At 42.9% G+C, this 12,622-nt stretch overlaps 2 protein-coding genes across 6 annotated transcripts in view; one reads left to right on the top strand and one right to left on the bottom strand.

The window, feature by feature from the left end:
- Positions 1-2,363, bottom strand: part of LOC138297158 (tyrosine-protein phosphatase non-receptor type 9-like) — a 766,145-nt gene extending 763,782 nt beyond the window's left edge. For 2 of the 4 annotated variants that reach the window (XM_069236649.1, XM_069236659.1), the window contains exon 1: positions 2,237-2,363. In XM_069236649.1, coding sequence (XP_069092750.1) covers positions 2,237-2,322 — 86 coding nt within the window. In that variant the 5' untranslated portion in view covers positions 2,323-2,363. The remainder of the gene's footprint in view (positions 1-2,236) is intronic. The other 2 variants (XM_069236681.1, XM_069236653.1) reach the window with 2 other exon arrangements.
- Positions 2,364-2,381: 18 nt separating this feature from the next.
- LOC138297152 (uncharacterized) lies at positions 2,382-11,986 on the top strand. Of its 2 annotated transcripts, none has more exons than XM_069236645.1 (3): positions 2,382-2,439; positions 8,099-8,213; positions 8,433-11,986. In XM_069236645.1, exon 3 carries the CDS (start codon positions 8,537-8,539, stop codon positions 10,841-10,843), a length of 2,307 nt encoding a protein of 768 aa, XP_069092746.1. In that variant the 5' UTR covers positions 2,382-2,439; positions 8,099-8,213; positions 8,433-8,536; the 3' UTR covers positions 10,844-11,986. The 2 variants fall into 2 exon arrangements, with proteins under 2 accessions (XP_069092746.1, XP_069092745.1); XM_069236644.1 differs by lacking the exon at positions 2,382-2,439 and adding an exon at positions 5,631-7,612.
- The last annotated feature ends 636 nt before the right edge of the window (positions 11,987-12,622 follow it).

Raw genomic sequence — 12,622 nt, 5'->3', positions numbered from 1 at the left:
TTTTTGTGTTTAGTAGTGAGGTATCTGTGTATAGTATTGAACATCAAGGCCTGTTTACCTGGTGTTCAGCATGGAAGCCTGTCTGTCTCATGTTTAGTGATAAGGCCAGTGTGTCTAGTGCCTAGCTCTGAATCTACTGAGCCTTGTATTTAGCAGTAAGGCGTCTGGGTCACCATGTCTTGTGTGTGTTTATTGTTGAAGCATGTGTGTCACTATAGTTGGTGATTATCAGCAATGCCTGTGTTCACGAGGTCTGTGCTACTAGCTCACTGCAGCGCTATATATAGCAGTGAGGTGAGTGTGAAGGTATGACTACTGTAGTTGTAAGTGCTTCTAATAGCCAGTGCTTAATTTGTGCACCAGCACTTATTTTTCAGGGTCTGCACTTAGTTTTCAGGCTCAGGCATTTACTTAGAGAAAAAGACACATATGGGAAACACGGAGGAAGAGAAGAAAAAAAAAGCGTCACCATCGGAGAAAGCAGAAAGCAGCAAGAGTGAACCAAAGGGGCAGGGAGTGGTTTTAAATGGACTGAGGAGGCCCCGGTGGTTTCAGAATGACACTGCCTCAGTCCGTGTTCACACATTTAATTTCAGCAGCCATGTGTTTCAGAGGAGAGCTTTGAGCCCCGGCACGTTTTTATTTACACATTAAGCACTGCTTGTAGCAATAGCACTGCAGCTGCCTTTAACACTGAACCCTGCAGCCGTTTTAGAAGGACATTCAAACCAGCACCTGAACACAGGCACGGCTGTAAACAGGAGCACCCCCCGTTTCTGGCCTCTTTCAGGCTGAGGTGTGAGCCTTCTTGCAAAACAGACACATCAGCTGGCATGAGATTTATATACAAAGCACCCTGACAAGTCTTTCAAGTTTGTGTATAGCGCAAACTGGACCTGGTGATATTGGAGTGCTTTACATTACTGAAAGACACTTTAAATGCTTTCAGCTGTCCCTTCTCCCCACACAGCGCCACTCAGTGAATGTAGTGTGTGAAAGTGCTTCTAATAGCCAGTGCTTAATTTGTGCACCGGCACTTATTTTTTAGGGTCTGTGCTTATTTTTCTGACTCAGGCATTTACTTTGAGAAAGACACATATGGGAAACACAGACGAAGAGAAAAACGAAAAAGCGACACCATTGGAAAAAGCAGAAAGCAGCAAAAGTGAGCCAAAGGGGCAGATTTGGTTTTAAATGGACTGAAGAGGCGCCAGTGTTTCAGGATGACGCTGCCTCAGTCCTTGTTCACACATTTCATTGCAGCAGCCGTGTGTTTCAAAGGAGAGCGCACCGGCACGTTTTTATTTATATATTAAGCACTGCTTGTAGCAATAGCACTGCAGCTGCCTTTAACACTGAACCCTGCAGCCGCTTTAGAAGGACATTTCACATCAGCACCTGAACACAGGCACGGCTGTAAACAGGAGCACCCCCCGTTTCTGGCCTCTTTCAGGCTGAGGTGTGAGCCTCTTTACAAAACAGACACGTCGGCTGGCATGAGATTTATGCATATTTTTCTGGCTCAGGCATTTATACTTCTAGAAAGACACACATGGGAACACGGAGGTAGAGAAAAACGAAAAAGCGTCACCATTGGAAGCAGAAAGCAATAAGATTGAGTCAAAGGGGCAGATTTGGTTTTAAATAGACTGAAGAGGCCGGTGGTTTCAGGATGACGCTGCCTCGAACAGTCCGTGTTCACACATTTCATTGCGGCAGCTGTGTGTTTCAGGAGAGCTTTGAGCACGGACCCATTTGAGCACCAACATATATGCACTAGCGCAGAACTAAAGTTACCAAAAATGAAAAGCATTGCAACACTGCGTTTTCCTCTATAGATGAACGCTGTGCCACATCACCAACAAACACAACATATAGCGCATATATGCACACAGTGATCATGAAATGTACACAGTGAAATGTATCGGCAAAAGTGCAATGTTAACGGTAAAAGTCACACTCCAATATTCATTTAGCAGACATAAACAAGGATATGTTGTGATGGTGTAATGAACGGCATGAAGCTTTCTGTGAGCACAGCAAGCTAATTCATGCCAGTCTGAAACTGAAACCTGGCTCCATTCCCAAATCGCAGCTGCACCTCAACTTTCCATGACCCTGCATGTGCGCATATTGCCATTATTATTGCCAGCAGATAAACACTATTCTAGCTGGCTGCCTGGGTTAGCATTTCCAAACCATCCTGTTTGTCCAAACCCGTCCCGCATATTCTTACCTGAGAAGCCGGAATTGAAGTACTCTTCGTTGCAGGTGAGGAAAATAGAGAATGAAGCATCGCCATTGTGCCTTTTTTATACACATATTGCATCCTCGCCGTACTCTGTTGGTGCAGCAGTACAATGACGTCACTTCCGGCACTACCGGATGTGCGTAGAACCTTTCGGTCCACCTGAAGTTTAATTCAGGTATCTGTTAGAGGTGAGTGCATGATGTGGAATATTTGGGGATTTAAAAATAACTTTTCTAATTGTGTCTGTGATGGGGCAGTTACAAGACTGTACCTCGCCATATTACCTCTGAATAGAGCTGCAATGGAATTAGAATGTAAAAACAAGATGTTCGGTAACCTGTATCAGAGACTACCACTATGGATTTTTATAATTTAATAATATATTTTGCTGGTTTGAATTTGCGTCGAAGTTTGAAGTGAATTGCCCTTTCTACACTTTGAATGAGATTAGCTGCAGTTTCTGCTCTTTGGCACATCTCTGTTCCTAGAACAGTGAAAATGTGTGACATCGTGTGTGTTTTTATTTCAGAGAGAACGTTTTAAGATGTTTTTTAATAAAGACACGTAGTGAGGTTTTGCGACATGCGATTCCTTCTGGCACGAGGGGGATCTGTTACTTACGTTGCTAAAAACATTATACCTGGCAAAGGGGAACACACACCGGGCAAATTAGGCTTCATATGTGGCGAAATTGGGTAGGAATAGCATTTCATTCTGCATGCAAGAACCTGTGTCAAAGAAATATATATTTTCTGCGTGTAAAATAAATGCAAAACCTATGTCCTACGTTGTTTTTTGCTTTAAAGAACGAACTGATGGTTAGAGTATGTAAACATGTACACATTCCTGAGCATCGGTAATTAACTTTTTATAGCGGCGCCTTCTGGAGCAAAGTGGGTTTTTCCATGAAAAAAACTATGAAATGTGTTGAACGGAATAAAGACGCCTTCCAGAGAACTCTCCTTTTTCTTTAAATTGCCGTATCTACTTCATGATTTAATGTTATGTCCTCTACAAAATATTCCTGCATTTTATAAAGCTCGGCTGTGATACATCCATCAAATGACTGCACAGTCTACTGTTGCGGATTGCTTCTGCCGGCTCAGCCTACTATTTCACCACGATTTTGCTAACAAAGAACCATAGATGCACATATAATATTTCCTCACATCTTTCTTCTGTATATCAGCTTTCTGAACCCCCTTTGTCTGGTAAGGTAACTGTGCATGCTTACAATTTTCATAAAGCCGTTATTTAGACTTTACATTTTTTGGCCCCTTAATTTTATTCATTTTTGAATTCTTGATTCTTGTGCCTGCCCTTCATCTCTCTATGAATTTGCATACTATCGTTATCATGGTGCGATTGTCACTAGTGGATTCCATTCGTATTTATCGCTTACTGAAAAAAAAACACAAAAAAGCGAAGTTATGGTTAGAAAACAAAACCTAAAAACCATAGATGCACATATAGGGGCATATTTATACTCCATTTGCGCCGAATTTGCGTCGTTTTTTTAAACGCAAATTCGACGCAAAACTAACTCCACATTTATACTTTGGCGTTAGACGCGTCTAGCGCCAAAGTTCATGGTGTTTGCGTCATTTTTTAGCGTGGACACCTACCTTGCGTTAATGATATGCAAGGTAGGCGTTCCGGTCTAAAAAATGACTCCCAGGCATGTGCGCCGTATTTACACTCCCGTGCAAAAATGGCGCACGGGAGTGGGCGGGCCTTAAAAAATGACGTCTAGCCGTGTTAGCGTCATTTTTTTAACGCCTGCTCAGGGCAGGCGTTAAGGGACCTGTGGGCTCGGAATGAGCCCACAGGTGCCCTCCCATGCCCCCAGGGACACCCCCTGCCACCCTTGCCCACCCCAGGAGGACGCCCAAGGATGGAGGGACCCACCCCGGGGACATTAAGGTAAGTTCAGGTAATTTTTTTTTTTTGTGGCATAGGCGGGCCTGATTTGTGCGCCCCTACATGCCACTATGCCCAATGACCATGCCCAGGGGACATAAGTCCCCTGGGCATGGCCATTGGGCAAGGGGGCATGACTCCTGTCTTTGCTAAGACAGGAGTCATGTTAATGGCGTCTGGGCGCCAAAAAAAAATGGCGCAAATCGGGTTGAGGCGATAATTTTGCCTCAGCCTGACTTGCCCCATTTTTTGACGCCCAAACTCCATTTTCTCCTACGCCGGCGCTGCCTGGTGTGTGTCATTTTTTTTGGCGCACACCACTCTGCAGCGCCGGCTAACGCCAGCTAAGGTACTTGAATAAATACGGCGCACGCATGGCGCTTCAGAATGGCGTTAGCCGGCGTTAACTTTTTTGACGCACAACTGCGTTGGCGCAGTTGTGCGTCGAAAAGTATAAATATGGCCCATAATATTTCCTCACATCTTTCTTCTGTACATCAGCTTTCTGAACCCCCTTTGTCTGGTAAGGTAACTATGCATTCTTACAATTTTCATAAAGCCGTTATTTAGACTTTACATTTTTTGGCCCCTTAATTTTATTCATTTTTGAATTCTTGATTCTTGTGCCTGCCCTTCATCTCTCTATGAATTTGCATACTATCGTTATCATGGTGCGATTGTCACTAGTGGATTCCATTCCGTATTCATCACTTACTCTTGTATATATGAATTTTCTGTAGGTCAGTGTAGGATGTTGGCTCTGTATGCACTATTTCAAAGTAAGGAATAGTATGCACAGAGTCCAAGGGTTCCCCTTAGAGGTAAGATAGTGGCAAAAAGAGATAATTCCAATGCTCTATTTTGTGGTAGTGTGGTCGAGCAGTAGGCTTATCAAAGGAGTAGTGTTAAGCATTTGTTGTACATACACACAGGCAATAAATGAGGAGCACACACTCAGACAATTCCAGGCCAATAGGTTTTTGTATAGAAAAAAATATTTTCTTAGTTTATTTTAAGAACCACAGGTTCAAATTCTACATGTAATATCTCATTTGAAAGGTATTGCAGGTAAGTACTTTAGGAACTTTGAATAATCACAATAGCATATATACTTTTTACATAAAACACATATAGCTATTTTAAAAGTGGACACAGTGCAATTTTCACAGTTCCTGGGGGAGGTAAGTTAATGTTAGTTCTTGCAGGTAAGTAAACCACCTACGGGGTTCAAATTGGGGTCCAAGGTAGCCCACCGTTGGGGGTTCAGAGCAACCCCAAAGTTACCACACCAGCAGCTCAGGGGCGGTCAGGTGCAGAGTTCAAAGTGGTGCCCAAAACACATAGGCTTCAATGGAGAAGGGGGTGCCCCGGTTCCAGTCTGCCAGCAGGTAAGTACCCGTGTCTTCGGAGGGCAGACCAGGGGGGTTTTGTAGGGCACCGGGGGGGACACAAGTCAGCACAGAAAGTACACCCTCAGCAGCACGGGGGCGGCCGGGTGCAGTGTGCAAACACGCGTCGGGTTTTCAATAGGTTTCAATGGGAGACCAAGGGGTCTCTTCAGTGATGCAGGCAGGCAAGGGGGGGGCTCCTCGGGGTAGCCACCACCTGGGCAAGGGAGAGGGCCTCCTGGGGGTCACTCCTGCACTGGAGTTCCGATCCTTCAGGTCCTGGGGGCTGCGGGTGCAGGGTCTTTTCCAGGTGTCGGGATCTTAGAGTCAGGCAGTCGCGGTCAGGGGGAGCCTCGGGATTCCCTCTGCAGGCGTCGCTGTGGGGGCTCAGGGGGGACAACTTTGGTTACTCACAGTCTCGGAGTCTCCGGGGAGTCCTCCCTGAAGCGTTGTTTCTCCACCAGTCGAGTCGGGGTCGCCGGGTGCAGGGTTGCAAGTCTCACGCTTCTGGCGGGAAATGCTGTTGTCTTTAAGTTGCTCCTTTAGAAACAAAGTTGCAGTCTTGGGTGAACAGGGCCGCTGTTATCGGGAGTTTCTTGGTCCTTTTAGAGCAGGGAAGTCCTCTGAGGATTCAGAGGTCGCTGGTCCTGGGGAAAGCGTCGCTGGAGCAGTTTTTTTCACAGCCCTTAAATGCTGCATAAAATGTTAATTTGGGTACAAATCAATTCCTATAAGTAAACGCAACCATGCTGGTACTTTTTAGTGTCAAACCTGCGAGTGCATGAGCTAGCGCATGCATCTTACTTGTGAGACTATGTTGTGTTAAGTAAAGGTGTTGGAGCCCACTTGTCGCTCACCATTTGATGGTTTGCGTGGCACTCTTCTTTGCAGCCTGGTAATTCGTCAAGGCATGCCTGGCATCATTTCCAGTCCTCTATTTGGAGTATGTATCAAGCGCTCATTAATTAATTTTAATTAGTGCCCATCAGCTGCTCCCAACGTGATCGAGGTACTATTTGTTATTTTTAACTTCTAGTGCCCCGCAAACAGAAAGCTTGTGACTGCCAAAAATGTGCCCAGCAGGACAAACAAAATTGCAAAGTCTTATTTTTTAAAACAAACTTTCTTTTATTTTGTTACGTCGTCTTTTCTCAGTTTCCACTCATGTTTTAATTTGTTTTGCTTGTGGGCACTGTTATTAAAGGAGGACAATTAACTTGTTGGAAATATGCAAGACCTATTACATTGCAAAGGCTTGTTATATTTTGAGTTTGCATTTCCCCAAATCAAACACTCAAACTGTACTGCATACCAGTATGGATGCTGTGACTCCTACACCATGTAGTCCTCTGTCTTATGTAACACTTCCTATACACTGATTTACACACATATGATTGATTTGCCTAGCAGTAAGATCTGCTTTCTTTATTGAGAACAGGGGTTGCGTCCCGCGTCAGCATCCTGTGGATCTAGCTGATTTGTTTATTTCCCCGCACTTAAAAAACAGATCTGAGTGAAATGTTGTTCGTAAATCGCTGCCAGCCACGAACGTGTACTACATAAAAACTGATTAAAGGTGTTTGAGACATGATTTTATTTCCATGGACATAAATCGAAAAGGAAGTGGCCTAGAGGCAAGGTCAGCTCACAACGCTGGGTGGTAGAAAATGTGTGCTGACTCAGTGATCCCACACACAGACATGAGGAAAATGTGTTTTATTTTTAAGCTAACTTGGAGGTTTGCAGGGGATTATAGGGAAGAGAAGGTTGGATGATCTATGCAAGTCACACCTTCCTGGACTCCCCCAGGTGTCTAGTTTTCAGAAATGTTTGGGTTTGGTAGGTTTCCCTAGAAGGCTACCGAGCCCGGGACCAAGAACGCAGGTTACTCCCTTACAAAGCCAGGTTGTTTTGTAATACATTTTGTACATATGTTGAATAGGCTAATCATTTTTCAAGGCCATTGGAAGCAGTCAAAATGATGCCAGTGAATAAAGGAGGACAACTTGGAAAAGGAAAGAAACGGGGACCATACAAAAAATGGTTAACAGAGGTAAGCTCACATTATGAAACATTACACCAACTCTGTTCAAAGTACACTTCAGTCTACAAAACTGATTTACTCACAAAGGCCAGTAACCTCAGAAACTCACCAAACTTACAGGCACCCATTTTATCAGCCTTAAACAATGAAATGGTGCAGTAATTGTAACATGCAAACAGGGTTTAATTGTCAAGTTTTGAGGGCACGGTAACCTCGTAAGCCACAAGACCAACTTCTCTGATTTGTATGAAGCAAAGTCAATACAACCACACTCATCCTCAGGAACGTTATTGTACCAGGATATTATTTGTTTATTCTCAAGTCTCATCCTAAATCCCTGCAAATGAGATGAATGCACACAAGACACAAAATAATTCACTCTGGAAGTACAAGAATTGCTCTATAAGTGGAACTTTTGGAAGCCGTAAAATGTCCTGTGCTACACATTACCAAGTGCAGAATAGTATTAATTGTCACTTATCTGCATGATTGCAGTCGGAGCATTTCACCGAAGAAGGAGATGACAACATTATACAGTATACTGTACCAAAGAGAGTAAAAGAAGGATCCGTGCAGACCTCAAGCAGAGCAGATGACATTCTCCTCAAAGGTGCAGTATGAAACTACAAACTCATTTTTTACTGCTTGCATTAATTTGATAAATGAAAATATATTGTTGAAGGGTTGTCACCTGTAAAAAGAAGTCCTCATCAACCCACCTTTGGTTTCTGTCTTCACAAATGTTATTGGTTGTTGACCCATGTTATATTTGCAATTTAAATGTATTTCACTTACTAAATGTATAATAATGTTTTTTCTTTTGTTATAGTTCTGCACACATCACCTTCTGCGGAGCAGTGTACATTACATTCAGACAACACTACAGTGTTACCAGATTATACCCCACCAGTAGAAGACACAGATGAAGATCCAATGGACAGTGTTTGGGATAAGCTTTGTACCAGCTTAAAAGGTGAACTGCATGCTCAGCTTAAAGATGATTTAATTAATGATTCAGGTTCTGCTTTTGAACAACTTATGGATCAAGTTGGATATACCATTCAAAATGAGTATGAAGAAATTGAAGTTTGTTCTGGTCAAACCAACACCACAGATGAATCAGCACCTATTTTTGAAGGCTCCAACAAATGCTTAGGGGTGGTCATACTATTGCTTTGTTGCTTCATTATTCATTTCCGCTTGAGCGATGAGGCAGCTGGATACATGCTGAATCTCATTTATTTGCTCTTGCCACGTGATAATAGAATGTTCAGAACTATGTATCACCTTCACAAATATATAAAAAAAAGTGTTAAAGCCCCTAGTATTACTTACTATTGTACCACTTGCTATACACATGTTGAGAAAAACACTCTGGCCTGTCCTAACCAACATTGTGTGAAAGATTTGACTCAAAGCGACTCTGTGTCTTATTTCATTCAGCATAGCCTAATTGCGCAGTTACAGACTATGTTTAGACGAAAACATTTTACAGAAAAGGTGAGGAAACATCGATTTGATCACTATATGGAGAACGAGAAACAAACAATGAAAGATGTATATGATGGGAAAATGTATTTGGATTTATACAAGAGTGGGTTCCTGAAAAACCCCAATAGCCTTTCATTTTCAATGAATACAGACGGTGTTCCTGTATTTAAAAGTTCAAAAATATCAATGTGGCCAGTGTACTTGATGGTAAATGAGTTACCCGTATCCCAAAGAAACCTCCGTGAAAATATATTGTTATATGGTATATTGGTTTCCACAAAAAAGCCAATAATGTGGTCATTCTTAAAGCCATTATATGATGAACTTGTACATCTGGAAAGTGGAGTGTCATTTAAAGATCACAACAACTGTAGTTTTACTTGTCATGCTACACTTCTGACAATCACATGCGATTTACCAGCTCGCTGCCTTGTTTCAAACAGCACCCAGTTTAATGGCAAGTTTGGGTGCTGGCATTGTCTACAAGAGGGTGAAGTCACTGTTTCAGGAAAAGGGCACTGTAGGGTATTTCCTTATAATGTTCTAAACCCAAAAGGCCCACCAAGGACACTGGATACTATTAAATCCGATGTAAACAGTGCTATAGTTAATATTGAGAGTGGACTTGCTGATTACAGTGTGAGGGGGATCAAAGGTCCCATGTGGTTCATGTTTTTGAAACATTTTTGTGTAACCAAAGGGTTTGTTATTGATTACATGCATGGTGTCTGTTGTGGCATTATGAAACTGCTGCTGACCATCTGGTTCACTAAAGAATATAAGAATTGTTCCTACTCTTTTTATGAAAAAGTCAAAGTAGTTAATGTCTATTTGAAACAGATAAAACCCACACTGGATGTTAGTCGAGTTCCAAGGTCTATTGATGAACTACCATACTGGAAGGCCTCAGAGTTTCTGAACTTTCTTTTATTTTATGGAATACCTGTGTTAAAACATGTTTTAGATAAATCGCGCTATCTACACTTTTGTGTACTTGTAAAAGCAATTCATAATCTCTTAACTGACAACTTTACCCAAGAAGATTTAAATATATCAGAACAGTGTTTATTTCTGTTTGTGCAACTGTTTAATGATTTATACGAAAAAAGATTTTTGACAATGAATGTTCATCAACTGGTCCATTTAGTAGACAGTGTAAGAGCAGCAGGGCCTCTGTTTATTTCTAACTGTTTTGTTTTTGAAGATCTTAATGGTTTCCTTTTACAACACGTGCATGGTACGGTAGGCATAGAAACACAGATTCTAGATGCAGTAAACATGATACAAGTAATACCTGTGTTGAAGGAGAATCATTTGCCTCCTGATAGTGATGAGGCAGATTTCTACCAGAGTATGATGTGTTCATATAATAATAGAAAACGGTACGTAAAAATAGAAACTTGTATTTACAGTGTTGGGTCTACATACCATTACAGCTTAACAGAGAATGAATATATAGCAGTAACTCAGATTGCACATATTTCAGGCTCTGATGTAGTAGCCTATAACAAAATATTCTTAGAACAAAGCAATCTTCTTGTTTACAGCTCAAATTACACTCGTATTCAGAGGAGAGACCAAAGTGTAATAAAATATATAACAGAAGCCAGGGTGTTTGCCTATGGCAGGGTCACTAGATTCATTCAATGTAAGCAGGCAGACTTGTCTATTAACTTGGCACTCATGATTCCACTTAAGTGTGAATCCTATGACATCAGGGAACCAGTTCATAATGGTAGTAGTAGATAACAACATCACAGCTATCAGCTTATCAATGATAAAATGTGTCTGTTTTTACATTCAAGTGGAAAATGAATCATTTGTAAGTGAAATGCCAAATCAATTTGAAATAGATTAAGGCAAGCATGTTACAAAGTTCTGCTATTTGCATGTCTCTCGGTATGCAACATTTAATTTGAAATCATCTAGATCATCCTAGTTAACCTGTGCTCCAGGGACCCTTGGAGGTCCGCAACACTTACTCAGGGCTCCACGACTGCTTAGAAATATAGGGCCTGATTTTAACCGCAGCGGGCGGCGGTCGCCGCCCGCCATGCGGTTACCGCCAAATGACCGCACTGCGGTCACAAGACCGCGGCGGCCATTCTGGCTTTCCCGCTGTGCTGGCGGGCGACCGCCAAAAGGCCGCCCGCCAGCACAGCGGGAAAGACCCAGCAACGATGAAGCCGGCTCCGAATGGAGCCGGCGGAGTTGCTGGAGTGCGACGGGTGCAGTAGCACCCGTCGCGAATTTCAGTGTCTGCTAGGCAGACACTGAAATTCTTTTTGGGGCCCTCTTACGGGGGCCCCGCGGCACCCCAAACCGCCATCCTGTTCCTGGCGGGAGACCCACCAGGAACAGGATGGCGGTAGGGGGTGTCAGAATCCCCATGGCGGCGGAGCGCGCTCCGCCGCCATGGGGGATTCTGCAGGGCAGCGGGAAACCGGCGGGAGACCGCCGGTTTCCCGCATCTGACCGCGGCCAAACCGCCGCGGTCAGAATGCCCTGCGGGGCACCGCCAGTCTGTCGGCGGTGCTCCCGCCGACCCTGGCCCCGGCGGTCAGAGACCGCCGGGGTCAGAATGACCCCCATAATGTTGACAGAATAATAAAGTGTATATCAATATAGAAGCAAAATGTCAAATTGAAAATGCAAATGTTTTCTGTAAAAGTACAGCAATGTGAAATTGTAATTAATAATTACTTTGGTATCCTTAGAAGGAATTGTGGGAGCAGTGTAAGCACCTCAAGTAGAATACAATGTGGCCGATGGGTGGCCCCAAATGAATTTAGGAAAGTTTCAACCTTGCGCTTAGAAATACAATTTTGATTTTTCAGATTGTTTTTTTTTTTTACATTTGTTTGTGAATTAAATAAAATATTTCAACATTTCTGTATTTGTTTGATGAATGCTTGTTTTGTAATTTTGTGTGTTAATTTGAAGTTCAAACTCATTTTCAAGTTACCCTTAAAGCATGAGGAATAATTACATTTTTTCAAGTCTTCAGATAATCATTCTTAAGTAATCCTTAGATCATCAGGAATGATGACACCTGAAGTCTTCAGATACTCATTTTCAAGTCATCCTTAAATCATCAGGAATAATGACACCTTGTGAAGTCATCAGATACTCATTCTTAAATCCTCCTGAGGTCATCAGGACTTGTCACACTTTGTGAAATCATCAGATACTCATTTCCCAGTCATCCTTGAGTCATCAGGCTCAAGTTTCCAAACTTTGCTGATGACTTCAAGAGCTTGATGATGTCAGATGATGTGAAAATGACTTCTACAGTAATTGGATGATCATCCAATGACTCTGGGATGGCTTCTAAAGTAATCCTGTTTGACATGGGTAACCAGGAGCGTGGCCAATCGCCGAACATGGTGGACGTGTTCTGCTAGAGCTACAACTGAGTTCCCAGGAAGCCAACAACACCCGCCTCTTCTCCTACACAAAACTAGCTGGGGGGCTTCTATGACCCTGTTCCTGCCCCCTGGGTGACCTGGTGCCAGCTTGGCTCCAAAG

Source organism: Pleurodeles waltl, chromosome 1_2 (assembly GCF_031143425.1).
Source record: "Pleurodeles waltl isolate 20211129_DDA chromosome 1_2, aPleWal1.hap1.20221129, whole genome shotgun sequence".
Taxonomy (NCBI): domain Eukaryota; kingdom Metazoa; phylum Chordata; class Amphibia; order Caudata; family Salamandridae; genus Pleurodeles; species Pleurodeles waltl.
The sequence above is the reverse complement of the archived record's forward strand: the minus strand, read 5'-3'. Positions and strand labels throughout refer to the sequence as shown.

Bases quoted from the DNA above. Each gene is read 5' to 3' on its own strand.
- LOC138297152 (XM_069236644.1), top strand. From the start codon at position 7,538: ATGATGCCAGTGAATAAAGGAGGACAACTTGGAAAAGGAAAGAAACGG. The intron at 7,613-8,098 runs GTAAGCTCACAT...GCATGATTGCAG, and splicing joins ACAAAAAATGGTTAACAGAG to TCGGAGCATTTCACCGAAGA. The intron at 8,214-8,432 runs GTGCAGTATGAA...CTTTTGTTATAG, and splicing joins AGATGACATTCTCCTCAAAG to TTCTGCACACATCACCTTCT.